Below are 26,845 nucleotides of genomic sequence, written 5' to 3'. Positions count from 1 at the left end.
TAAACATTTATTCACATAGGAAAGCAAGTAAAAGAAACAAGTAAAAAGAGCGCAAGCGTGGAAATAAAGACTAGGCGTAACTCTCGAATCCCCAGTGAAGTCGCCAGCTGTTTTATCTTGGTTTTCGGGTGTCAAACATTGATTACGTTTGAACCTTTTAAACCGGTGATATCTTATTTTTTCTTGGGAAGGGAAAAAGTAAGCAAAACCCTTGAAAATCGAGGTCCGGGAGTTGTTTTCGCTACGGGAAGGTGTTAGGCACCCATAACGACTATAGTATCCTATAGGAACCGTCTTTAATTTCTACGCGCGCGCTTTATTTTTAAATGCTATTTTGAAAGTGTTATTTACACCTAAAGGTATTCTAAGTGAAGAATTGGAGGGAGAAGAATGTTTTTGAATTTTTATTTTAGTTGAATTGAAGGAATTTTGTTCCTTGCCTACGTACCCGATTAAGGGATCAAATCCACCGTAGTTCTCTTCAAAAAATTGTTTTTGTTTTTGTGTTGGTTGATTTTAAGTTTGAAAATAGGATTTTGAAGAATGGAGATTGAGAGGCCTTGAAGGCATGAGAATTTAAGAAAAGAGTGGGGTTTGATTAGTTATTTGCAAAAACAAGTCAAAGTATGATTAAAGTTTATTGAAATTTGATTAAGAAAATGAAAAGAAAAATCAATGGGGTTTTGACCCCAAGGTTTATTGTGAAAAAGATTTGGGTGAAGTTTGTTCATATTTTTTTGGAAAATAATTTTTCTAAGTATAAAGCCTAAACATACATCTAAACATACAATCCTAAACATACATCTAAACATGCATATTCTAGCTATAGTGGTGTGTGTGCATGTGTCGGTGCTTGTGTCGGTGTACATCATTAGAGTCCATTGTCCTTTACATCATACCCTAGATACATTCTATGGCCTCTTTGCCAAGAAATTAAAATCATGGAAGTAAAATATTACAAGAACTCCTAAATCTTTACATTCTAATTTTTGCATGAAATTGAAAACTTAAAGCGCAAGAAATGGGATGGAGAGGAAGATGAAGTGTGAATGCTTATGAAGAATATGAGACATGAAATGAAAGGGTTAGTAACACAAGGAATAATAAGGATTGAAATGGATGCAAGTGAAATAGCATAGGGAAGTAATGAAACTTGACAAAAAAGGTAGAAATCCTAGCACACAAAAGTGGTAAAATATGCCTAAACTTTGTCATAAAATTCCCACAATCATAAGGCCTATAATTTTCATGCCATGACAATCTTCAAAGAGTTTCACTTCAGCTATGACACGAAAATTATAAGACAATATTACACCAAGAATTATGACACATTTAAGCATATTTTACACTTTATTTCCACAAACAATTATTTACATGACTTATAACACAAGGTACTAACAAGTCACACTCCAAAACAGTAAAGAGCGACTCTAAATCAGGGGCATACGCATTGCAAACTCTCATACCAAGGACCAATATACCATAGCAAGACTTTGGGATCAAGAATATGCAAAATTTTCATAAGAAATTATCAAAAAGTGACACAAAGCCACAAGAAGTCTCCCTATATATTCTTATCAATTTTCAACATACCAAAATATCATGAGAAACCAATTTCAAGCATCAAAAATAATTGCAAGAGAGTTCACAATTTTTTGGAGGTTTTAACAAGGCTTTAACAAAATTAAAAGCACTAAACTAATCAAGAAATCAACATTTTCACCAATATTTTTCTAGCCAACATTAACAGGTAACAACCACCAAGAATCAACAAAAATATTAAGAAAAGCACTAGGAAAATTTTCTAGGAATTTTTTAAAGCAATTTTGAGTGCACCAGGGTGTAAAAAATCAATTTGATGGGTGAAAATAGCACAAAAGTAAACTGGCAATTGAAAACAAAGTCAAGCAGGCCCAAGCCCAAATCCAAAATGCAGAAACGGGTAGGGTTATGGATCGGGCTTATGGGTTAGGATCATGGTTCATGGGTTAGCCATAAGTTAAAACATGAAAGAGCTTCTTCTTCTTCCCCCATCGTTCCATTCCTTCCATTCTCTCATATTCATCTACTTCCTCCTTCATTTTTTCAGCACAACACTTGAAACATAACACACTCATGCATCGAATCACATCCTTTCCGTCATATTTCCTTGAGAAAAAACAATTAAACACAAAAGATTCACCTAGCTTTGGATCTGGAATCATGATTCTATCCTAAAATCGTTTTTGCAATTAAAAACGAGTCAACCTTTTCGGTTGGCTCCAGATTTCGAGTTCCTCCCCTTTCTTAAACGTTCACTCTCTTTTCTTCTATCAATCGTTTTTCGTTTTTAAACACGCAGCATAAGCAGGAACAAATACACGCACCAACAAGAAAGAACGCAACAATAAACACGCCAAAGCTTAAATCCGACGCAAAGAATGGAGATTCAAACGAAATTGCACATGAATCAGCAACATATGAGAATTACAACATGATCACAGAGGAAGCACCAAACGTAGAACAACATGTGGAAAGAGGAAAGGATTACCTCACGTTCTTCGTTCGAAGCTTGACCGGTTGTGGATCTTGCTGCTGAAATCCTCGTTCTGATCCCTTGAATTGGACTGAAATCAGCTTCGTGTTCCTTCTTTCACGACCTGTTTCCGTCCTCCTTCTTGATTCTGGATTCGAATTCGCCGCTGCTTGTTCCGGTAGCAAGAAATTCGATGATGATGATGATGGAATGCAACTGAATCGAATTGTGCTTGGATTGTGAAGATGAGTCTATCAATTTGGCTTGTTGTTGTTGAACGAAAATGGAGAAGAAAACTAATCAGATTGTGGATGAATATTGGTGATGATGGTGGAAGGGAAAGGTTACGGTGGTGGAGTGGTGGATTTGAAGATTGGTAGTGGAAGAAGGAGGTTGTTGTGGTGGTTTGGAGGGTGGAGTTAGTTAGTTATGGTGGTGGAGTGGTGGTTTTTGTGGTGGAGAAAAGTTGTTAGAGATGGGGAAAGAGTTAGTTACGTGAGAGAGAAGAGGAGAGGGAAAAGAAAGAAAATTTATTTGTGATTTTTTGTGGAATTGTAAAGAATGATTGGTGGAAATGATTCATTGACCCTTTGACCAATTTATAGACTAAGTCATTAGCCTTGGACCAATAGGATAGAGACATGTGGCACTTGACTTGTAACAAACTTTTGAGGACCAATAGCATTTGGACACATGGCACTTGGACTCTAACAAACTTAAAAGGGATTAAAATGTAAATAACGAAAGTGCGCGGACTAAAATGAAAATCAAAACTAAAATTGAATTGAAAGAGTAAATTGAAAATTAACGTAACGCGAGACGATTAAAATCAACAAAGCAGATTAAAACGAATCAGAAATATTATGTGAAATGACCAAAACGCCCCTAGGGACTAAAATGACTCGAAACGACTCAAATGCGATTTTAAAATGATTTTTTTTAACAAGGGATTAAAGCAAGAATTCATACAAGCAAAATAAAAGACTCAGAGACAATTTTTAGAATTTAAACAGGGTTTTAACGCATGAAAAGACTAAAATGCCCCTAGGGGCAAAACTGACTAAAAATGACTTCAAATGCAATTTTTGGAAAGGGTTTTGACATAGAATGAAACAAAGACTTATTCAAACTACTTGAAAAGACTCAAACAAAATTTTAAAAGACTGAAAGAAATTTTAGCATAGGAAATGGCTAAAATGCCCCCTAAGGGCTAAACTGACTAAAAAATGACTTAACTGATATTTTTGAAGTGAATTTTGACATGAGATTGAAACAAGGACTTATACAAACCAATTTAAAAGACCCAAACAATTTTCAAAGATTAAAATGAGTTGAATGCAGGAAATGACTAAAATACCCTTTTATATGAATTTTGCAAATAATATTGAAATAAAACGCAGAGAAAGATGCAATTGAACAGAGCCATATCAGATGACTTATAATGCAAGAAAAGAAGAATTGGACAAGTATTTTCAGGTCCAAAATTAGGGTATAACACCAGGTACCGTCTTCTCATGTCTGATGCCGTGCTCAGAACAATAACTTTTAAATTCATGGGAAGTATATTCACCCTCATTATCCGAACGAAGACACTTCAAAGGTTTACCAGTCGATCTCTCCACCATCGCATGAAACTTTTTGATGTACTGAAACACCTGATCCTTGCTTTTAAGGAAGTACACCCACACCTTTCTGGAAGCATCATCAATAAACGTCACAAAATATCTGCTACCACCAAGAGTCTCCACTTCCATGGGTCCACACACATCAGAATATACCATATCCAGTATATTATCTTTCAGTTTTGAAGTTCTACTGAAAGATACTCTATGTTGCTTGCCAAATAAACAATAATCACAAGGATTCAACTTAGTACCTTTGTCAGACGGAATGAGGGACTTCCTTGACAAAATTTGCAATCCTTTTTCACTTAGATGAGCCAGCCTTTTATGCCACAAATCTGGCAAAGCAACATTCTCGACCGCATTCAAGCCATCTTTGATCAACTTGACTTGAGTTTTGTAAAGCGTCGAATACACGGCGCCTCTAGCAACAATCAACAATCCTTTGGTAAGTTTCCACTTTCCATCACCAAAGTTGTTTTGAAATCCGGCTAAATCAAGAGCATGGACAGAGATTAGATTTAGACGCAAATCCGGCATGTCGCACGTCCTTCAGTGTTAGTGTGAAACCGGTATTGGTTTGAACACACACATCACCAATTCCAACAATATCTGCAATGCTATTATTGCCCATCTTTACTTTGCCAAAGTCTCCTACTTTGTACATCGTAAAGAATTCTTTGTTGGAAGTGGCATGATAAGAAGCTGCTGAGTCAATGACCCATTCAACACATGAATCTGCAACATGACATTCTTCTTCAACAGAAAGCAACACCACTTCCCCATCAACTACTGGGTTTGTGGTATTTTCATCGTCGTCTGGTCTTTGATTCCTCCGGCCCTTCTTTTCTTTGTTCTTCCAAGATTTGCAATTTCTTTTGATGTGACCTTCTTCGCCGCAGTGAAAACACTTGAACTTTCTTGGAGGTTGAGATTGTGATCTGTCTTTGGATTTATTGGATCTCCCCCTGCTCTTACTTCTGCCTCTGTTCTCCGTGACAAGGGCTTGAGAGCTACTTGATCCCATGTCTTTTCTTCTTGTTTCTTCATTGAACATACTATCTTTCACTTGGGACAAAGTGAGTGCTCCATCTGGAGCAGAGTTGCTTAATGACACCACCAAAGTTTCCCAACTTTCCGGCAAAGAACTCAAAAGTAACAGTGCTTGTAATTCATCATCCACCACCAGCTTCATGGCAACCAATTGGTTTACCAAGTCTTGAAAGTCACTCAAGTGCTCGGCAACTGATCTTCCCTCCCGATACTTTAAATTCACCAACTTTCTAATAGCGAAAGTTTTGTTTTGAGCGGTCTTTCTTTGATACATCTTTTCGATGTTCTTCCACAGAGTCTGGGCATTTGTCTCTGTGGCTACATGGTGGAATACACTGAATCCACCCACTGCCTAATCAGACTGACAGCCTTCCGATGAGACTTTTTCCAGTCTTCATCCGTCACCTTATCTGGCTTCGTGTCTCCCTTTTCTACAGGATCATACATATCCTTGTAGTAAAGTATATCCTCCATTTTTGGCTTCCAAATGGAGTAGTTTGTAGAAGTGAGTTTAATCATCGTACCAGTGTTACCAGTGTTCTCCACCATTTAATTTACACTATAAGCTCGAGCTCCAACCGGAGCTCTGATACCACTTGTTGGGCTCGACGAGCTTAACGCAAGTGTAAATTAAAATTCCAAAATCCAAAAGAGATTGGATCTTGTAGCGCAGCGGTAACGATAAAAATGAACATCAATATTTAACGTGGAAAACCTTCTAATACCGAAGGAAAAACCACGGGACAAACTCCGAAAAAATATTCCACTATATTAAAGAATATTACAATATTCTCTCCACTCTCTTACACACACAAGAGATACAATATAGTGTTTCCCGTGAGACCCACTCCTATTCTAATGCTATTATTTTATAGCACCTACGAGTTATAGAGATGATACCCACCCGGTGTATTTTTCCCACACTCTCTGGATTTACTCAACACTCTATTTTTTCCTCACACACTTCTACACACAAAAGAAGCTTTATAATTTTTTTCTGCTTCTCTTGCTCTCTCTCTACTTCTATGTTCTAAGAACTCCTCTATTTATAGAAGAAAAGAGGAGTAAGAGTTGGAATTGATTCACACCTCTTACACCAAAAAGTCAAAGAAATTAGAGTGTAAAAGTTTGAATGGATTTCAAAAATTCAAACTTTTCTGCACAACTAACCAAGCCACCAAAAGCTAGAAGAAAAATGGAAATTTGCTTCGGCTGGATATTTGTAGACAAATGCATCCTTGCATTAAATAGGTAGAAGACTATTTACAATTACTTGTAGTAATTGTCTTTGGCTGGAAACAATACCCACACGTGGTGGGGCCAACAATCTTGTCCCCCTACTCCACAAGAATCAACGGGGCCAAGACCGTGGAGATATGAGTGGATTCAAGATAAAAAGTATTTGTGAGTTTGTTCCAATCGTTCATTCAAAAATCAATAAAGGAACGATGATTTCCGGTATGTTGAAGGTGGGAAATAAATTGTCTAAACTTAGTGCTAAAAAATTAGTGCCTTCATTATTGAACTTGAAGATAGTTATTAGGGTGCTGAATACAAGAGATCGCAACAATATGTTTAGTGTGTTATCAATGTCAAGTGGCAGAGGGGGAAAGGTTGAGGGAGTAGAGGTGGGAATGAGAGGGGTTGAGGAAGGTGTGAGTGGGGTTAATTCTGGCGTTTAGGTTGGGTTAGTTTGAAGGTGGTGAGGGCAGTTGGTGGTGCAAATATGTATTATTTCTTTTAATGTTGGAGGATGGGAAAATTAGAGTTGGTGGATGATTACGTGTGTCGGTCTCTCTGAGGTATTGCTTCAATTGGCTATTCTTATCAGCCTTCCGTAGGGGCTTCGGGTGGAATCTTAACCTTATGGGATGTTACGGAGGTGGAGGTTTTGGTCACCAGGAGTGATGAAAATGTTCTAATTATACAAGCCTGGTTTATTAATAGAAATAATGAGTTTTCTATTGCAAATGTTTACGCTTTATGTGATAGTGGAGATAGCCAAATGTTGTGGGTAAGGTTGGACGAGTTGATTAAAAATAATAGGGATGATATTTGATGCGTGAATGGTGATTTTCTTTCTATTTGATCAACTATTGAGAGAAGAAGTAGAGGGCTAGGTGATCGATATAAGGACTTTTCTCAATTTAATCACTTTATTGATGATAATATTTTATTTTATTTACCTTTGTGTTGAAGAAACTTTACTTGGAATCGTGGGGATGGTTTCCTTATGAGTCTCTTAGACCGTTTTTTGTTATCTGAACAATGGATCACTCCTCTATATGGCCCAATTGCATTCAAACGGCTCTTCCTAGAGGTATTTCAAATCATTGCCATTTAATGTTGACTATTGATGAAGAAAATTGGGGGTCATGCCTTCAACGTATGTTGAAATGTTGGGCAAACTTACCAATGTATCAAAAATTCTTTAAGGAACATCGACTCTCTTTACAAGTTGAGGGATGAACATGTTTTGAAAGAGAAAGTTACATTGATTAAAAGGAGTTTGAAAATTTGGCATCATAACCATACTCAGAATTTATTGATTGAATAAGGATTACATCAACTACACTTATATTTTAATAATATTCAAAATAAAATTTCTAAAAAGTTTTTTTACTATATTTTCTACCTTAATATAATATCAAAATGACCAATTAAGCAAAGTGCGAATGTACGAATATTTGGCTAGTTGATTTTAAAAGAGTATTTTGAAATCTTTTTTTAATAATTGAAATGGTTTTTTTATTTATCCTTTTTTATATTTCATTATTATTTTTTTATTTATTTTGAGTTTCTTCAAAGTCTATCTTTAACAAAAAGTTCTTGTTTTAATTAATCTTTATTAAAAAGAGGGGTTTTGAATAGGTAGTAACAATGCTCGAGGTATTAGTTCATGAGTTAGGGTGTGTTTGGTTTATAAGAGAAGTTGTGAAGAGAGAAAAAGGTGAGAGAGAAGTTGAGAAGAGAGAAAAAGGTGAGAAATAGAGTAGATTTGATGGGTTGTTTGGTATAAGAAAAAGAAGAGAGAGATTGAAAAGATAGAAGTATTGATTAGTTTTGAAAGTACAATAATACCCTTGAATTAAAAGCACATCCCATCAATTAATTTTACTATTTTCTTTGGGAATTAATTTTACTAAGATTACTTTATTTCATTTGTATTAGATTTATAAACTAGATCAACTTAATTAATTATTTTTGGTGTGAGAGGGTATTAGTAATTATTTTTTAAAATATAACTTATATAAGATATTAAATTTAATTTGTACAGTGATCTTATTTTGCAAATGAGCTTGTCAACGTGAAGAGAGAGAAGGGCAGCATAGGAAATATATAAATTTTACAGATCTCTCTCGTCTTTCTTCGCATACATGTGAAGTTCTTCGCATACATGTGAAGAAAAGAAAAAGTGTGGGCCCCACAACATTTTAGTCTTTCTATTCTATCTCTTTGCTCTGCCAAACGAAAGAACTTGCTTCTTTCTTCCACATCTCACTCGTCTCTATTTCTTCTCAAACAAACAGACCATTAGAGTTTGACCTTGTAACCATAAAAGATAGAGATGGAGTTCAATCCCTTCAGGAACAATTATAAAATCGTCATTTATGTCATTTTATTTAATAATAACATCCCCATTCCCCCTTTCACCTAAAAAAAAAAATCCCCATTTCCCCTATTTTATTTTATAGTTAAACATGTTTTTGATCCATATAAATATTTCAACTTTCCGTTTTAGTCCTGTTAAAAAATTTCTTCGACTTTTAGTCCTTCAAAAATTTTTGTTACCACTTTTGATCTTTGCTTTTAAGTTAGGTCGTGTGTACCCCTCAAATTTTAGAATTAGTTTTTATATAAATATTTAGACTATTATAAAAATCTCTCACAACAAATAGAATATTTTAACAAACACGAATTAATATATGAAATTTTTACTTGTTCAAAAAAATATATATGAAATTTTTATTGCTTAAAACATAAATGTTCTGGACTGGTCAGAGACCTAGGCCCAATTGATTAAGCCCGATAACAAATCAAGCCCAAATGCTACATTTGGCAGTTTACTCGCAACACACCTCTTCACCGCAGGGGGGGGGGGTGCACGGAGCAACTGAGACCAATTCAAACGAGATGTAACGTCTCTTTCCACGTTCCCGCAAATATCTCACATCGGTTACACTTCCCCCGGTTTCGTAACTGTCGGACACATGTGTGTCATTACAACGGCTCTGCATTCACCCACCTCTATAAATATGAGGCTTTCTGTAGCCTCCAAGGTAGAATCTCTTTCACTTCTAAACCCCCATTCTTGACCTTTACTAACTTGAGCATCGGAGTGTCTGCAGGTACACATCTCCCCGCCGTTCTAGTATTCAATTGACGCACTTCCACCACCTTCAACCACCGCATTATGGAAGCACCGGCAGCCACCTTCTGATCAGGTACGATCAATAAAATTCATATTTATTTCATCTTCTTTTAAGAATTCATTTTTTTACGGGTCTATATCTATAATCTGTTCTATAGCAATATATGCAAGAAATGCACCCTTTTTGAGATTTAAATTTTATTGGTCAATTTTACCCTTCACTTAGTAGTAAAATAACAAGTTGATCTAATAAAAATTTAACAGATCTCGTAAAAAAAGGAAGAACAAAACAAATGTGTCCGTCTGAACGGTAGTTATACATAAAGGAAATACTTTAGGGCTGGATTTTTTTATTTCTAATTATATCCTTCATTTCTTATTTAAATTATAAGTTTATTTTTGTTTATTATTATTTAAATCTGTAACTAAAAAATCATTTGAATCTCATTATCATAGGAACAATTCCATTACGATAGAAACAATATAAACCAATTTTTTTTAAAGAATCGACATAAAGACCTAAAAAAGTCTTTATTTGATTGTTGTATATTAAAAAAAAATTAAAATAAAATAACATAAAATAAACATACAGTTAATCACAATAGAAAAACTGAAAATTGGGCGCGTTAGTGCTTGACTTGACACTATTTTTTAGAATTTTTAATTTGAATTATTGGTTTAGAAAAAGAGGTGTTTTGAACATTTATCTTTTTTATAATAGAATTTTTTTTTTAGTTTACCTTTTACTTTAATTTGTTTTTAAATTTATTTTCCTATTAAATAAACTTTCTTTGTGAAAATGGTGTTTTAAAAGGTAGTAATAATTCATTAAGGGGGTATCTTAAACTTTAATTTATTTTATGGGATATTTTCCGTTTTCATTTAAAATATTTATTTTGAAATGTATCTTTTTTAAAGTTAAACTTTTGTTTTAAAATAAAAATATTTTTAAATTAATTTGAAAGTTTATCTTTTTTTTAAAAAAGTTGAAAGTTTATCTTTTGTTTTTTAAATCGCTTTGATTTTAATTTTTCAAAAATATTAACTTTTTCCAAAAAGAGTGACCATATAAAAATTTACTAAAATTATTATATATACGTTAATTATTTTTTGAGGGGATTTATATCTTAATTATTATTCCTTTAGAAAATGTTATAAATTATTATCGGTAAGGATGACATTGGTGGCCATTTTTTTTTTTTTTTTGACAGAAACAAACTTAACTCATTTCATTTATAATAATAGTTTCAATATAAGATGGCATATAATCATGAACTTAGGAACTAGCATAAGATAATGACGCCCTAGCTAACAAGTGGGCAACATTATTTGCTTGATGGCCATGTTATAAGGTATTCTATGGGATTTAATTCTAATCCCTTAAATTAACTAAGTCAAACTCTTACCTAGAGTTTGCACTTCTTGAAAATTGTAATTATTATTGAATGTATTAAAGTAAAGTTATTTTAAACATGTCTTTGTGACCTTAGCTCAAATGGTAGGGGCGTTACAATATATACGTAAAGGCAAGGTTCGAACCCAAATTATTCGCATAATCATCTTAAGAGGTGAATTGCTAACTTGTATGTTTTTTTTATTAAAAAAAGAGGTGCAACAAAGAACTGCAACTTCAAAATATCATATCATAAGGAGGGTAACAACAAAAGGAGGGGGACATAAAAACCAAACCTCCTAAAAATTCATAAATTTAAAACTAGGCATACCAAGTCTATCATGTACATATAGATTTCTAAAAAATACATAATTTATTAGAACGGCATTCTTATCTATTAAGAGATGTATTTTTAATCACTAGACTACTTGACAAAAAATATTTTAAATATGAACGGGTCATAATTTAAAATTCAAGGGATGTTTTCATCCTAGATTGACATAATTTAAAAACATCTTAAACATAAAAGGGTTCTATATTGACATAAATATGAACATAAAATTTCCATCAAGGATAAAAAAAAAACTTTAATTTTTGGGAGGATAATGATGACATGATGTCATTACGTAATTTTTCGGACTTATTTTGACATTTTAATAGAGTTCTGAGGCAACACGAGGTATCCAGGGGTGTAAAAAGCAGAAAATTTGGAAGTCCAGGAAGCAGAGTGGCGTGGCGCGATTTTATGTGGTATGGCGCGATTTTGTGACCAGAATGAAGGTTTGGTTCTGCCACAGAAATCGTGGTAAGATTTCTGGTGGCGTGGCGCGATTTCGCTGAAGGATCTGGAAGGATTCTAGGGTTTCGAAGCAATTGTGGCGCGATTTTATTTGGCGTGGCGCGATTTTGCGTTCAGAAAATATTTCCTATTTAGCTGAAACCAGTTCCAGAAACAAAGGTGACGATTTGGAGAGAGCAAAGTACAATTTTGAGACCTAAAAACGGCTAGGATGGCGATTTCTTCAACCTTCTATCAGTTCATGTATGTTTTGATTCCTATATTGATTATGTTATTTGTAAACTCAATTATGAGTAGCTAAATCTTTTAGAGATTAGGTCTGATATGATTCTGTGTAACCCTAATTGAAACATGTTGTTGTGAAACTCTATTTATTGTGAATGACAATCTAGTTTTTATTCAATTCAACTGTTCTTAATGCTTTTTATATCCTGATAAAATATAAACATGATTTCGTGAGAATGAATGACTACTGACCCTAGCTTTCAACTTAGACTTAATTGAATTGTTCAAATAAACATGGTTAGTCTAGGAATGGATAATCGTTTATTTGTGATATTAAGTTAACGTTCTTTAAAACCTTCAAAGAATATTAGACCACCTAAGGAATTAGGGGTTGTAGTATGAGAAGAGGGTCCTAAGTCAAGGGAATGATTAGGGCTATTTTGTTAACCATCGTGAAATTAGAGAATCATTCGTAAGAAATAGGTGCAGTATACCAATTAGGGGAACTCAGAGGATTCGAAAGACCTTATCTCATCTCTCTCCTTATCTTTTCCAAAACTATCTTTATTTTCTGTTTATTTAATTTTATGCAATCAAATCTAGGTGCAATATACCAATTAGGGGAACTCAGAGGATTCAAAAGACCGGATCTCATCTCTCTCCTTATCTTTTCCAAAACTATCTTTATTTTCTGTTTATTTAATTTTATGCAATCAAATCTACTGCCTCGGGCACCAAAATAATTTACACATCCTAGATAGTAACCTTATCGCTAAATTGAGATTAACACGGTCCATGTGGATACGAACTTATAAATTTTATTACTTTGATGGTTTTAGTACACTTGCTAAAAGTCTATTAGATAAAAACATCATGTTTTTATTTAACCCATTTAATATAATTACTAATATAGTTATGTCTGTGTTTGTGTGTGTTGTGTGCTACTATTTCTTAGTATAAACTATGGTGAGAGTAGATGGTTTAGAGTGGAGGTGGAGGATGAGACTTTTTGTTTAGGGGAGGAGCATGTGGCAAGGACTATTTATTTGTTGGATAATTTAGTTTTGAAGGATAATATAGGGGATAAATGGATATAAAAGTATAACCATCCGAAAGGGTACTAGGTAAAAGGAGTTTATCACTTATTAACTTAGGTAGAGCATCACATCGATGCTCCCTTCACGGATATTATTTGGAACAAAGTGTCGTCTCTAAAAGTTTCCTTATTTGCATGGATGTTGTTGAATAAGAGGATTCCAACCAAATATAAATTGCTTCTACGTGCAGTAACTCTTGCAGGTTCGTTGTTATGTTTAGGAGGTTGCAGGAAGGAGGAAATTTATTAATCACCTTTTTCTAGATTGTGCTTTTTCGGTAGCATTTGACGAGTTGTGTTTTGTAATGGTTGGGAATTCACAGTGTTCTCCATAACATGTGGTTGCACGGTTACAATTTGGTGGTTCACAATCGCTTTGGAAGGATATTCATCATTGTTTTCAGGTGATTTGTATTACTTGTATATCATTAATTTGGAAGGAGCGTAATTCTCAGTTTTTTTTTTTTTTTGGTGACAAAGTATTGTTTCAGGAGCATTTACTAGGCTACATCAAGATTTTTTTCATGGCGATGGCTGAAAGCTCAAAATCCTATTCTTTTTTCCCTTTGGTGGTCTAACCCTGCTGTTTATATTGGCTATTTCAACTTATGATGCTATTTTCGTCTCTGTTTCCACTTTTATTTTTGAACATAATTTGTACTATTTTATTAATTCTCTTTTAGGGACATATGATGCTTGATTGACTAATGTCTAACATCTCAGCTAGGTTAACCCCTTTGATCGTTAACTATCATCTGTCAGCATGTTTTTTTTTTAAAAAAGAAATTAAACTAACTAATCGAATCTACGAGCATGTTTAAATAGCGAAAAAGGCTAGAACAAAGAATATGAAACATAAACTAAATTCATTCAACAGAAATTAAGAATTTTTATTTTAATTTTTTTGAAGAAGACACATAAATTAAGAAGGTTATTCCTATTCATATTATGACTAAAACCCCCCATTAAAAACTCATGGAGAAGGAGAACATTCCACCAAACAACCCCGTAAATGGAAATCTCGTAGGCAAGCTTATCTGCTCAATTATACTTTCTATGCAGAGTACCTAAAAAATTCATTAAAATAGTTTCCATATGATCCCAAAAAAAAAAAAAGGTTTCTATATATAAACTAATTAAATTGTTGCATGTATTTTTACTGTAATTATTTATTATTTATATTAAAATTGAAAAATAAACAACTTTAAATTGAGTTTTTTTTTTTAATAAACCAAGATATGTACCGCGCAATTGCAAACTTTGAACTAAATGGTTAAGAGATTCAAGTATCGCACCGGGGTTGACATCTCCCAACTAATATTTTTTTCAAACGCACCAGCCAAAAATCAAACTTTGAACCAAATGGTTAAGAGATTCAGGTATCTATCGCTCGTGTTCTACCATATTAGTAATTGAGAACGAGTTTAGGTTAATATGAATGAAACTTGAAAATGATCATATTTAAAACAACTTTACTTTAGTAGAAATGAATGGATATAATAATGTCATTAAGCTCTAATTCAACTGACAATATCGATCGATATTTTGAATACCTTCACTCGAATTCATAGATCAGACCTCGCCATTGTGTCTGTGACTTTTATGTGATGTTTGTCACTTTGTCTTAGACAAAAAAAAAATAGATATAATAATAATTAAAATATACATAATTATTTTGGTAAATTTTTTATATGGAAATTGTTTTAGTAGCTAATTTCCATAAAGTGAATTTTTCTTTATTTAAAAATAAATAAATAATAATAATAATAATAATAATAATAATAATAATAATAATAATAATAATAATAATAATAATAATAATAATAATAATAATAATAATAATAATGTTGCTTTAGCAAAATAAATTTATCCTAAAATAAATGCCATTTTGCTTTTGCTGACGAAGAGAGTAATGGTTATACGAAATAATCTTAAAGAACACCTATTTGATGACGAAGAGAGTAATTGTTATAGATAAGAGATATAAAAGGGTCTATTGTTGCATCATTTGAAGTAATATTGCAACATGACAAACAACAAAGAGAGCAGAAGAGGAAGCAAGTTCGCGAAATACTTGAAGGCACCTTTAAGGTTCTTGACAAAGGTAAAGGACATGTACGTCCGTGGCATGATCCATTGTTCTCATGACTTGGCCTTTGTGGATGCAAACATGGGAATTCCCACGCATATTTACAGCACTCCTAACAGCTTTAGCTCTGCAACACCTACCACAAACGACGATGATTTTAATGAACTCGTAACAGCTGCGTCACTTAGGGTCAGATCAGGTGGAAATGGCGTTGAATTGGATGCGGAAGCAATGAAAGTGCCTCCTCAGAAGAGTCAAAGTGTCGGGATGGAAAGGATCGAAGAAGAAGACGAGGCGTGTGAGTTTGGAGATGATGATGATGACGACGATGATGGTGATATCAAGGCCAAGGCGCCACAAAGTAGAAGTTGTGCAATTCCCTGAGGAGCAAAGGATGTTTTAATTGATCATATAAAAGTGTAAGAAAATGAATTGGTGTTCTCTTGTATCTGGTGTTCGTGAGGTGTGAGGTGTGAGCTGTGTTATGAGCTTGACTTGTATATAGTTCACACCTCGTATGGGATTAGTTCATATAGCATTTCTGATAGTTTTTTTTTTTTGAACAAGTAGTATTTCTGATAGTTATTGTGACTGTTATCAATGAGAATTTTCCCTTCTTCATTTAAAAAATATTGTGAAAATCATGACATTGTTCTCTATTGTTAGGGGGTCAATCAATCGTAGCCTCAAACATATGATCGGATCTACTACACTCTTGCATTACTTTTTAATTGAATGTCTGTTTTACAAATAATTGACCATAGAACAAAATTAAAGGATTGGTTTATTCACTTCTCTATTCATCACTTTTTTCACTTGTTGTTTTGCCTTTACTAGATTAAAAGAAAATTGGTTTGTGAAAGAAAGTAGGAAAGAAGACAGGAAAAAATAGGAAATTATTGTTTAATACGCGATAAATAGAAGGAAAAAATACGATAAAATAAAGAAGCATATTTATGAAATGACATAAATATTTGTTAGATCTTGATGAGACTCAACGAACAACAACACAAGATAGTTAGACCTCATATTTTAGCCCAAAATTTTAAGACATTGTGTGGATCCTCTCACTTATGTGTTGCTCAGTGTTCAATTTTTATCTAATGTGAGACATCTAACCCTCGTTTGACACACAACGATCTCCCACCCACCCAAGTGTAAGTTTATTGATATAGGTATTGATTATAGAGGGCAAAAGGTTATGTTTATTAATAAATGTTTTTATTATATTATTCTTAGTATTTTTCTATTCTTATGTTATTACTTTATCTTACTCTTGTGTGTTCTAATTTCATTTTTGTATAATAATCATTTATTATAATTATATTTGAAGTTCTAAATATGTGGGTCGTCGTGATTTTGACATATTGAGAGGAGTTAGAGGATCTTGTCAAGAGAAGCCTTTTGAATGAGGATAGGAGAAGAAAGTCTCAAAATTGCTCTTTGTAGTTCTGAATTAGGTTACTTTGAATAACGTTATTGAAAAGAAAGTCTCCATACTGTAAGTCCATATGCCTTTTGCTTAAATGTTAAGAGTTGATTTTGGTTTTGATTAGATGTCAAAATTATAGGATCAGAATTTGTGTAACTAGACGACTCCAAAAATCTCAAATCACAATTCTTCTTGAAATCTCATACTTGCATGTTTTTCAAAATGTGAATTCATTCACTACATTTTGTGTTTGGAACTTTCAAAATTTACACGAGTGAATCGCTTCACCCGGACTCTTTGTTTATGTAAATCGATTCACCTAAACTCTCTGTTTTGTGGTAATTGATTCGGTTAAATTTACGGCCAACAATATTAATTGATCCGATTGTTAAGAATATAATTCATACATTAACAAAAGCCTCTAAAAAATAAAAAATAATTCATACCTTGAAATTGTGTTGGTTCAAAATTGACCGTTGATAAGAAAACCTCGTTAATCTAAAAGACGTCACCATATATAAGCCTATTTCTTGCCTAATGAACTCGAGACCAAACATACATAATTAAACTTTTGATTACTATTAAAATTAAAATAAAGTTACATTTGGGTCTTGTACCAAGAGATATGGTGTAGAATAACACCATGATCCAATGAAATCATCTAGTAAGTACTTTTATTAATTATAATTGCTAATATCATCATCATCTTCATTATTTTTATTATTATTGACATAAGAATCATCATCTCCATAACAATTATTATGGTGATTTAGCAGGGTATCCAAATGGTAATGGAGAAACAGACTTATCCAATAGATTTGGATGAATGAAACCAAACTTGCGCAACACCTGATTATCAGCAAAATTGAGAGCTCTCTCCATGCCATTCCAGCAATCATCTGCAGCATACATTGGATTATGGTGACCATTACAAGGTTGGCACCCTGTAAAATGTGTAATAAAAGGTCTTCTCAAGTCACCTAAATTCTTAACATATTCCTCCCTCATCTCACCATAACGTTCACTCACTTTCTCTGCATGCCTCCTCCTTAACCCTTCAACCCTTTTTTCTATCTCATCATATTTCTCACCCATTTTATCATACATCTTTGAAAGCTCCAACCAATACCCTTCAAAATAATACTCATTCTCCATGTAGATCTTTTTTGTCCACTTGTCCTCTCCCATCGCGATCAAGTAAGCAAGCGCTGTCTGATCATCTGAATCAGGTACCACTTTTGTCTTGAAAGTTGCTCTTAGCCTCTCCCCCCATTTCTCGTATTCTGGACTGTTTGGGCCCATACTGGCCCAAACATCCATAAAGTCCAATGACCACTGACAATTCCTCATCAAGAAAACACCCGCGTTTAGCCCAGTCCAGCTATGTTCTTTCTTTACCAACTCTTCCCAACCATGAATCACAAGGTTGTGATCATTGTAACGCCATAACGGTAACTTGAACTCCATGTCGGTGAAGATGGCATCAGAGTCGACCCACCATATCCATTCAACTTCCGGATGAGCCAACATCGCAGCCCTAACCATAGGATACTTGGCCCAATAAGAGTCCATTTTTGGGTGTAACAATGCATTGTTGTAGATTATGTCATGGTTGTGTATACGACAATAATCAACCTTGTTTTTAAAGAACCGCAGTAAAAGGTGGTCGCCAATCGGGTTATCACACTTTGTAGGTTGTGAACCCGTTATAACAAGTATCTTTTCGCTTGCTCCAGCCACGAACGAAGGATGATGAAGTAGCCATTCTTGACGCTTCTCGTCCCAATTTTTTATCGGTTTGTCCATGGTGTAACATGTTTGTGGATCATCATAGAAGGTTTTGTCTGAAGGGTCGTGTAACAAATCAGGACCAGCAAAGTCGGTGTTTGTGGTGAAGTTAAAGGATTTGAGTTTAGTGGTGATGGAGTTGAATTTGGTGTTGGTGTTTGGGATAGGAGTGATGAAGGAGGAGAGGCCCCAGATAAAAAGAAGAGCTGACATTGCACCTAAGAGGAAGATGCAACCACTTGAGAGCCATGAAGATGATTTGTTTTTGGAACCAAATTTGGTTGCCATGGGTGATCAATTGTATGAATGTTTGTGAACTCTTGGGAATATGAATGCTATTTTAAGGGTGATTTTTGATGGGTGGCGTATGAAGATGTGCTAGCTAAGTGCTTCTTGAATACTAGTCCTATTGTGAAAAAATGTCGTCAAGTGAAACTGATTTTGTGTGGTTTCGATAAATGTAAATTTGCATGGTTGTCAATTAAGGGAATAAAGCAAAATTAGTACTAAATTGGGAAAAGTGAGAGCAAAAGAGTATGAATTTTTGGAAAAAGTGACACGGTGGCAGCTGTGTTTTTGGGTTAGGGTTAGGAATGAAGATAAGGTTGCATAGGTTTTCCTTGGTTGCTTCAAATTTATCTTTCACATATACCATGAACTTGTGGAATAACACAACTGAAAATCTGAAATATACAGATAGGAGGGACTAAAATGGCTTAAAACGGCCAATTACTTATATTTAGTAACTTTAACTTGTAACTCAAATGTAAGTGGATGAAACACATATTTCATACACAAGCAGTTAAGCGGTGATGGTTGTCTGGATTATATTTGTCGTCAACTTCAAGAACACTTGTTTGCTAAACTAATTGCAATTCTTTCAAGGACACAAAAGTTGAGTATGATGTTAATTGTTGAGTATATCTGTTTAAAGGACAATTTATTTTGAGTGCACTATACATACTAGTATTTTTAAAGCCTGGCGGAAACATTTCGTGTTCAACTGAAAAAAATAATTCTTTGAGTTGGGAAAAACCACAATTAGAGGTGCTTACGGTATAGTTAATTCAGTTTTTGAAGTAAAAAAAATCGTCTAATCCAAAGATAAAATCACAAAGTTGATTTTGATGAACTATTTAAAAAAAAAAAAGTATGAATCAATATAATAATATTCAATACAGTTTAATTTGAATTGGTTTTTGGATAATCAAATTACAACTGTGTAAAAAACATTATTAATTTCATAAGACGCAAAACATTATTAATTTCATAAGACGCAATAAAGACATAGGTTTAATGCAAAATATAAATCTGATGTAATAAAATTAACAATCAGGAATGACAATGATTTAGCCTATAAGGGTAAAATAACTTAACAATATCGATATTGTTAAGTTGGACGTCTTCACCCTATTTCAAATTGGGACATCGTAGCTGTGTGTGAGTTTCAGAAAGTTTATCATTTCATTTACCGGCGAAAAAAAATAGGAATGATAATTATCAATTATGTTTGAATCATCAAAAAGTGAAAAAACTAAATTAAGTTAAACTAATATTATTTCAAAAACAAAAACTAACAATGTATCTTACTAATAAGAAATAAATAAATATTAAAATTTATGTATGTGATTCGTTCCATTTGATAGGGTTTTGAAAAAAGAATTCGAAATTAGATCTGATTTGAATATTATTTTTAAAAATAATAATAATAATCCAAACACATCCAATGTTATTCAGTTTTGTGCAATTTACAATTTGTTGGATATTTTAATTGTTATAGTTTGGATCGGTTTGATTGTGAACACCCCTTAACCACAACAGACATCGCAAATAGCCTAAATAAATATTGAGCATTTGAACATGTTTGTAAAATTAAACACATGGTTGAAGGTGTTGATCGATACTTTAGAAGGTGTTAAAATTAAACACATTATGATTTTTCTCTGTTTCAAGCAATTGACATTGGGGGGACTTTGTCCCTCGGTTGTGGGTTTCGTAACTTCTTCCGTAGATTGTTAATTAAGTACGATGGTTTTGGGTTACCGTTTTACTAAGAAATGCATAAAAAAAATAAAGGTAAAGGTAAAGGTAAAAGGATAAAATTAGCTTGTTTGATTTATTGAATGTGTTAATTGCAATGTATGAATATTATAGCGAAGGCATTGCATTCTAGTCAAACGGTGCGACCTACACTACAAATCTTTGCTCCGCTAATTTCACAAGTTGTGTATGATAGCTCTCTTGCTAAGGGAATGTTGCTCCTCATGTTTGACTTCAATCTACTCCTTTACGGTGTGGTCCTGTTACAGAGTCCTTAGTGTGTAGCTCCATGGTTGTGTCTCTCCTCTTGTTCCTCAAAGCGTTTGGTACGATGCTAAACACATGTAATAAGTTTCTCGCATGATTGTCGAGACCCACTATGTTTTGACTCAATATGAAGCTTTTACAACCCACGTTCTAAGTTAGTGGACTTGATCAGAACTGATGTTTTAACTGAATGATTATTTTTAGGTGTAAACTGATGTAGGTATATGGTGGTTACTAATTTAATTCACCTCAAATTTAGATGGTGTAAGTTAACACCATACACCTTTTTCTTTTTTTTCTTTTTTTATGAATCGAGTATCATTTAATTTGTGTACAACTCCATAAATTAATCTCTCTAGTTTGGTAGAACCACAAATGAGTAGCAAAGTTCTCCCTCAATAGTACACCTTTTTCACTAGATAAAAAAACTAATCAATTTCTGCTATTTTAAATCAATTTCAAAATACCATGTTTCTTTCTTGCAAGATTATATTATTTTTGAATGCCTTTCTTGTAAGATTCTTCTTCTTTATTTAAAGAGTGCAACACAAGGATTTCTCAGGACATTTAGACACTTTATTTAATAATACACAAAAAAAAAAAAATTGTTTAATTATGTTATGGGTATTTATTTTATTTTGTTTATGGCTAAATGAAGGGTCTAAATCTTTATGTATCACACAAAAGTTGCTCTTGAATCATTCACTTGGAAGGCTAAACAATACACAATTTAAAAAAACAAAAACCCTTTATAATTCTAAATACTCAAAGCTAGGAGAACGTGAACAGAAATGTCAAAATGATTGAAGTTCAGTAGCTAATACAAATTAAACATTCAAAATAGGTAAAATAGAACATGGAAAGAAGATCAATGGAAAAACATCATATATAGGCTATACTAGATGTAATAAAAGCCAGAATTTTGTTCATTTGGTACTGTGAAATAGATTATATGACTAGAGTAACAAACCTAGTTAACAAATTAAACCCTTCACCGCAACCTGCTAGCTACTTCTAGTCTCTTGGATATCCAAATGGAACTTCATACACAGAAGATGTCATAAGATCCTTCCTCACAAACCCATAATTACGAAGCACTTGATTATCAGCAAAATTCAAAGCCCTCTCCATCTCTTTCCAACAAACATCACCCTTGTAACTAGGATTATGATCCCCACTACATGGCTGACACCCCGTAAAATGCTTAACAAATGGCCTCCTTTCACTCCATTTCAAATAAGGCTCTCTCATTTCACCATACCAAACACTCACCTTCTCTGAATGCCTTCTCCTTAAAACCCTAGCTTTCTTCTCTATCTCTTCATACTTATTTTGTATTCCCTCTAACTTCCCAATTGTAGCAATCCAATAACCTTCTAAATCATACCCTTCCTCCAAAAACGTCTTCGCACCCCATTTTCTTCTTTGCCTTGAAAGCAAATAAATCAACGAAGATTGGTCATCTGGTAGCGGGAATGGTTTATCTTTGAATATTGATGTCAAGATCTTCCCCCATTTTGCATAGTTTGATGTTAATGGGCCCATCTGAGCCCAAACGTGTAATAAGTCCATGGACCACTGACAATTTCGAATAAGGATGGACCCGGCGTTAAGTCCGGTCCAACTCTTATTCTCACTATCATCATACACCATATTGGACCAACCATGAACCACGAGATTGTGGTCCTTGTAACGGTCCAACGGAACTTTGAACTCCATGTCAGTGAAGACTGCATCTGCATCCATCCACCAGATCCACTCGACTTCCGGGTGGGCCATCATAGCGGACCGGATTATTGGAAGTTTGGACCAATAAGAATCCATCTTAGCATGCAGATGTAGGTTGCTATAATACACCTCGCAGTTGTGGATCCTGCAATAATCCACCTTGTTCTTGAAACACCTTAACAGCAAGTGATCACCGATTGGGTTCTTGCACGGTGTTGGTTGCGACCCCGTGAGAACTAGAATCCGGTCACTAGCACCGGCGGCGAATAAAGGATGAAGTTGTAGCCAGTCGCTTCGCTTTTTGTCCCATTGATTCATTGGTTCCTCGACCGAGTAACTCAATGCTGGGTCGTCGTAGAATGTTTGTTCAGGAGGGTCTTGGATAACCTCGGACATGGTCTTATTAGGGCACAGGATTGTGAATTGGTTTCTTTTGAACCATAATGCACAAAGTAGTAGTAGGAGAACGAAGAGGGTTGCTTTTAGGATGGGAAATTCTCCATAACCATTGGGATTTGGAATTGAGCATCCTCTCTTTCTTTTTGCAATGGTCATTTTGGGATGTTTGCACTTTGCAATGAGTTCTAAAGAATCAACTTTTAAGTACCAAAAGTCCACGGTTTGGGGTTATTATTGATCATAACTACAAAATCTCATGCATTATTGTGTTGAGCTAAGTTTGGAAATGGCGTCTATCGTGGGGAGACGTTGCAAATTCACATTTATAATTTCCTACATATAATAGTAATTAATCACGGAATTTCATTGATCACAGGCCATATCTTGAATGAGGTATTTCATCACTGAGTTATCCTAGTATCAGACTAAATAAAAATAATTAATGCAATAAGTAATTACTATTCAATTATTGGATCGGAAACAATCAAATTATAATTGGTATTGAGAAAGAACAATTAATGATATAATTGTTTTCAAGTATCAGTCAAAAACTAATTATCATAGTGCAGTTTGAATATTTTTTTAGAGGTAGTGCAATTTATTTTATCAGGAGGAAAACAATACAAAAACAAAAGACTAAGCAACTCGGTGCCTAAAAACTACAGAGGAGTCGGTGAACAAGATAAAATCTAGTTGCATAGGAGGAGAGGTCCATATCTTTTTTGAACAAGAGGAGAGGTCCATATCTTCACAGTGTTAATTTGATTTACCATCTTCTACTAGTATTTATTAGAAAAAAGTTTATGTGGAGCTCCTCTTAAAATAAAAGTTTACGTGGAACGGTATTTCGAGGGTCACTAAGGTGAATAATTCTTGGGTGGACACAAAGATTTGGACCCTCTATTTGGTCACACACACAAAAAAGTGAATATCCTAAAGAGAAAGTCTATCATGGTCACAAATATAAATGTACAGTGTTTAGGCACACACACATAAAAAATATTTTTTCTAATAATAAAAAAGAACTTGATAATAAAATGATTTAGTCTTTTGAGAAAAAGGTTTTTGATGTGTGTGTGACCAAATACTATGCATTTATATTTGTGTCCATGCAAGAATGCCTCTATGCTAAAATCATTTGAAAATTAATGATTATTTAATTGTCATTTTTTCTACTTTTTTCTTTTTGTGTGTGTGACCAAATAAAGGGTCCAAATCTTTGTGTCCACCAATAGTTTCTCCACTAAGGTTTGGTCAAGCCTCAAGGCGTAAGTTTAAGTCATTAAGTCATGCTCTTGCAGATGTGATAGTAGTATATAAATATGTTCAGATTTTCATTTATTTTCAAAATTTTATGAGCGTATGTGTTTTATTCTATACCTATATATTGATCAGAGAGAGATTCAAGAAAATTGTACCTCAATGCTTTTCAAAATCTCGCAGCTTATTTTATACCTAAAGAATCCTAGAAAATTGTAGCTCACTCCTTTTAATTAAGGGAAATTATAGGTAGAAAAATTAAATTACTATAACCTAAGGTTTGTCTATTTTTTTTATTTGGCCGTGTGACCTATCTGGTTTTAAATTATTTAGTTTAATTTAATTAAAAGTGAAAATTAGTAGAAAAATGTTTATTTTACTAGTAGGGGTACAAATAATAATCTAGTTAGGTGGGTTGATGAATGATTTTGGCTACTCTTATTTTTTTAAGGAATTTTAGCTACTCTACTAGCAAATTTAACACTCTGTCTCTCTCTCTCCCTCTCCCTCCCTCCCTCCCTCCCTCTCTCTCTCTCTCTCATGATAAATTACACCAGAGGTCCGTCCTTTAAATTATTTAATTGTAACAAGTTGGTGTTTTAAATTTCTTCGTGCCACTTAGGTTCTTTAAGTTAATTAAATATAACAAGTTGATCCTTTAACTTCGTATGCAACCAATGATCGACAAGGGAAATGCTTTTCTTTACAAAAGGGAAATATATGAATGCTTTTCATCCATTGATTTCCTCCTACAACTCCTTTGGTTTTCATAAAAACAGGAAGAGATGCGTTTTTAATCTTTTAAAATTTTGACACGCTCCCACTCTTGCTTTTCTTGCATGAGCTTCTTCGTAATAAATAGCAATACTCATTCACAAGGAAAACTCTTTTCTCAACGAAAGGGAAATATATGAATGTCTTTCATTCGTTGATTTCCTCCCACAACTCCTTTGATTTTCATGAAAACAGGAAGAGACACGTTTCTGATCTTTTAAAAAGTTTACATGATCCCAATCTAGCTTTTCTTGCATGAGCTTCTTCGTAATAAATAGCAATACCCATTCACAAGCAAAAAGCTTTTTTTTACAAAAGGGAAATATACGAATTTTCTCATCCGTTGATTTTCTCCCAAAACTCCTTTGATTTCCATGAAAACAGGAAGAGATACCTTTCTAATCTTTTAAAATTTTGACACACTCCCACTCTTGCTTTTCTTGCATGAGCTTCTTCGTAATAAATAGCAATACCCTATTCACAATATTTGAAATATCTCATTGAGAAGTAAACCATCTATATACTATATATAAAAGGAAATGTCCATTGAATTTACCAATTTGCCCCTAGGAGGGGCATTTTGGTAATTCAATTATTGGAGGGTGGTTTTTTTTTAGGGTTGGCCTGTGAATTTCCATTTTTGCCCCTAACCAATTTTTTTTAATTATTTTCTAATTTTTATATTTTTAATAACTTTTAATTATTTTCCAATTTTTATATTTTTAACTATTCTTCAATTTTTCCTCCCAAATTCAATTGCTTCTACATTGCCGTTGTGGGAGATTAAGGTATCGTTTGACCCGACTTTTTTCAAACTTCTCTACATTTTTAAGGAGAAGTTAAGCCGAATACAATATCAATTAAGTACTTACTAAAAAAAATACTTTTTTTGAACGCATAAAATTGAATGGAATGAGCTTTGACCATAAGCTGTTGAATGTTACTTTAAAAAACTACTTCTCGACAATTTATTTCACAAACACCTCTTTTCAACTCACGCTGGGAACCTTTTCTTTATTTTTTAATATTATATTTCAATATGTTTTTTTCTTCCATTTAACTTTATTTTTTTAACCGTTCCATTAATTTTTTAAGGAGATTCCATTTAGTTTTATTACCTTTTTTTCAAAGGAATTTTATTATCTTTTTATCACTTATATATTTAATTTCAATATCGTTTAATCATCACAATCTCACAAATATTTTTATTCACGCTGTCATTTAATGATCCCAAATATTTTTACCATCTATCCTTTCAATGTAATCTTCCAGACTGAATATTACTAAGCATATGTGAAGAGAGTGAATATTGCTCAGCTGATATTACTTTTTTGACGTCAAAGAGATTTTTTATTTTTTAACGGTCAAATTATTAATAACCAAGTTCCTACACAAGACGCTAAAGAGTTTAATGTGTTTCTTTCGTTCATTTTGTGTCATGTAAATATTGGTGTTAATCCCTTTTTGGTAACTCTATGACAGTAGCGCTCACTTTTATAATTTTAACTAATATGTAATTTATGATGTTTTCCTGCTCTTGATAAAGCTTTCATAAATATTTTGATAAAGATTTATAATTTTTGTGCAATATTCATTAATTTGTTCATTTTTCCTTCGGAACAATTTTTTAAAAAAAATACGTTACTGAACCCCATGCCTTAGACCATGCATCACAAATATTTGGATTATGCGACCTTCATTCTCAAATTTACGAAGAATGGTAATATTCCGTAATTTGAACATCTCTCCTTTAAAACAAGTTTTTTAAAAGTGCGTATAATTCACATGAAAGGACTCGATACTAAATTGCAGTTAATATCTGCCTTTGTTGTAGATCATGTGAAATGATTTATATACGTTGAAACTGAAAGGCAAAATGATATAAATCAAGTAGAGAGGCATTATTCAACTATCTGTCTGATTCAGAAGTTTGTTCACCTGAAAGGACTGGATACTAAATTGCAGTTAATATCTCCCTTTTTTGTAGATCATG

At 33.5% G+C, this 26,845-nt stretch overlaps 2 protein-coding genes and 1 pseudogene across 2 annotated transcripts; 1 reads left to right on the top strand and 2 right to left on the bottom strand.

Moving 5' to 3' along the window:
- The first annotated feature begins 15,101 nt into the window (after positions 1–15,101).
- Positions 15,102–15,548, top strand: LOC146901191 (uncharacterized). Its single transcript, XM_085737033.1, has one exon. The coding sequence runs from the start codon at positions 15,102–15,104 to the stop codon at positions 15,546–15,548; it is 447 nt and encodes a 148-aa protein (XP_085593159.1).
- A 1,695-nt stretch (positions 15,549–17,243) lies between these two features.
- On the bottom strand, positions 17,244–18,745 carry LOC146901190 (galactomannan galactosyltransferase 1-like). The gene has a single exon (XM_085737343.1). It carries the CDS (start codon positions 18,670–18,672, stop codon positions 17,356–17,358), a length of 1,317 nt encoding a protein of 438 aa, XP_085593469.1. The 5' UTR covers positions 18,673–18,745; the 3' UTR covers positions 17,244–17,355.
- Positions 18,746–21,559: 2,814 nt separating this feature from the next.
- LOC146901189 (galactomannan galactosyltransferase 1 pseudogene) lies at positions 21,560–22,974 on the bottom strand (annotated as a pseudogene).
- Positions 22,975–26,845: the final 3,871 nt, after the last annotated feature.

The sequence above is a fragment of the Medicago sativa genome, chromosome 8 (genome assembly GCF_051527215.1).
Source record: "Medicago sativa cultivar Bolivia chromosome 8, Bolivia_mono, whole genome shotgun sequence".
NCBI classification, from domain to species: Eukaryota; Viridiplantae; Streptophyta; class Magnoliopsida; order Fabales; family Fabaceae; genus Medicago; species Medicago sativa.
Note: the sequence above shows the minus strand (reverse complement) of the source record. Positions and strands in the feature narration are given on the sequence as shown.

Excerpts from the sequence above, each read along its gene's own strand:
- LOC146901191 (XM_085737033.1), top strand. The coding sequence starts at position 15,102 with ATGACAAACAACAAAGAGAGCAGAAGAGGAAGCAAGTTCGCGAAATAC.
- LOC146901190 (XM_085737343.1), bottom strand. The coding sequence starts at position 18,672 with ATGGCAACCAAATTTGGTTCCAAAAACAAATCATCTTCATGGCTCTCA.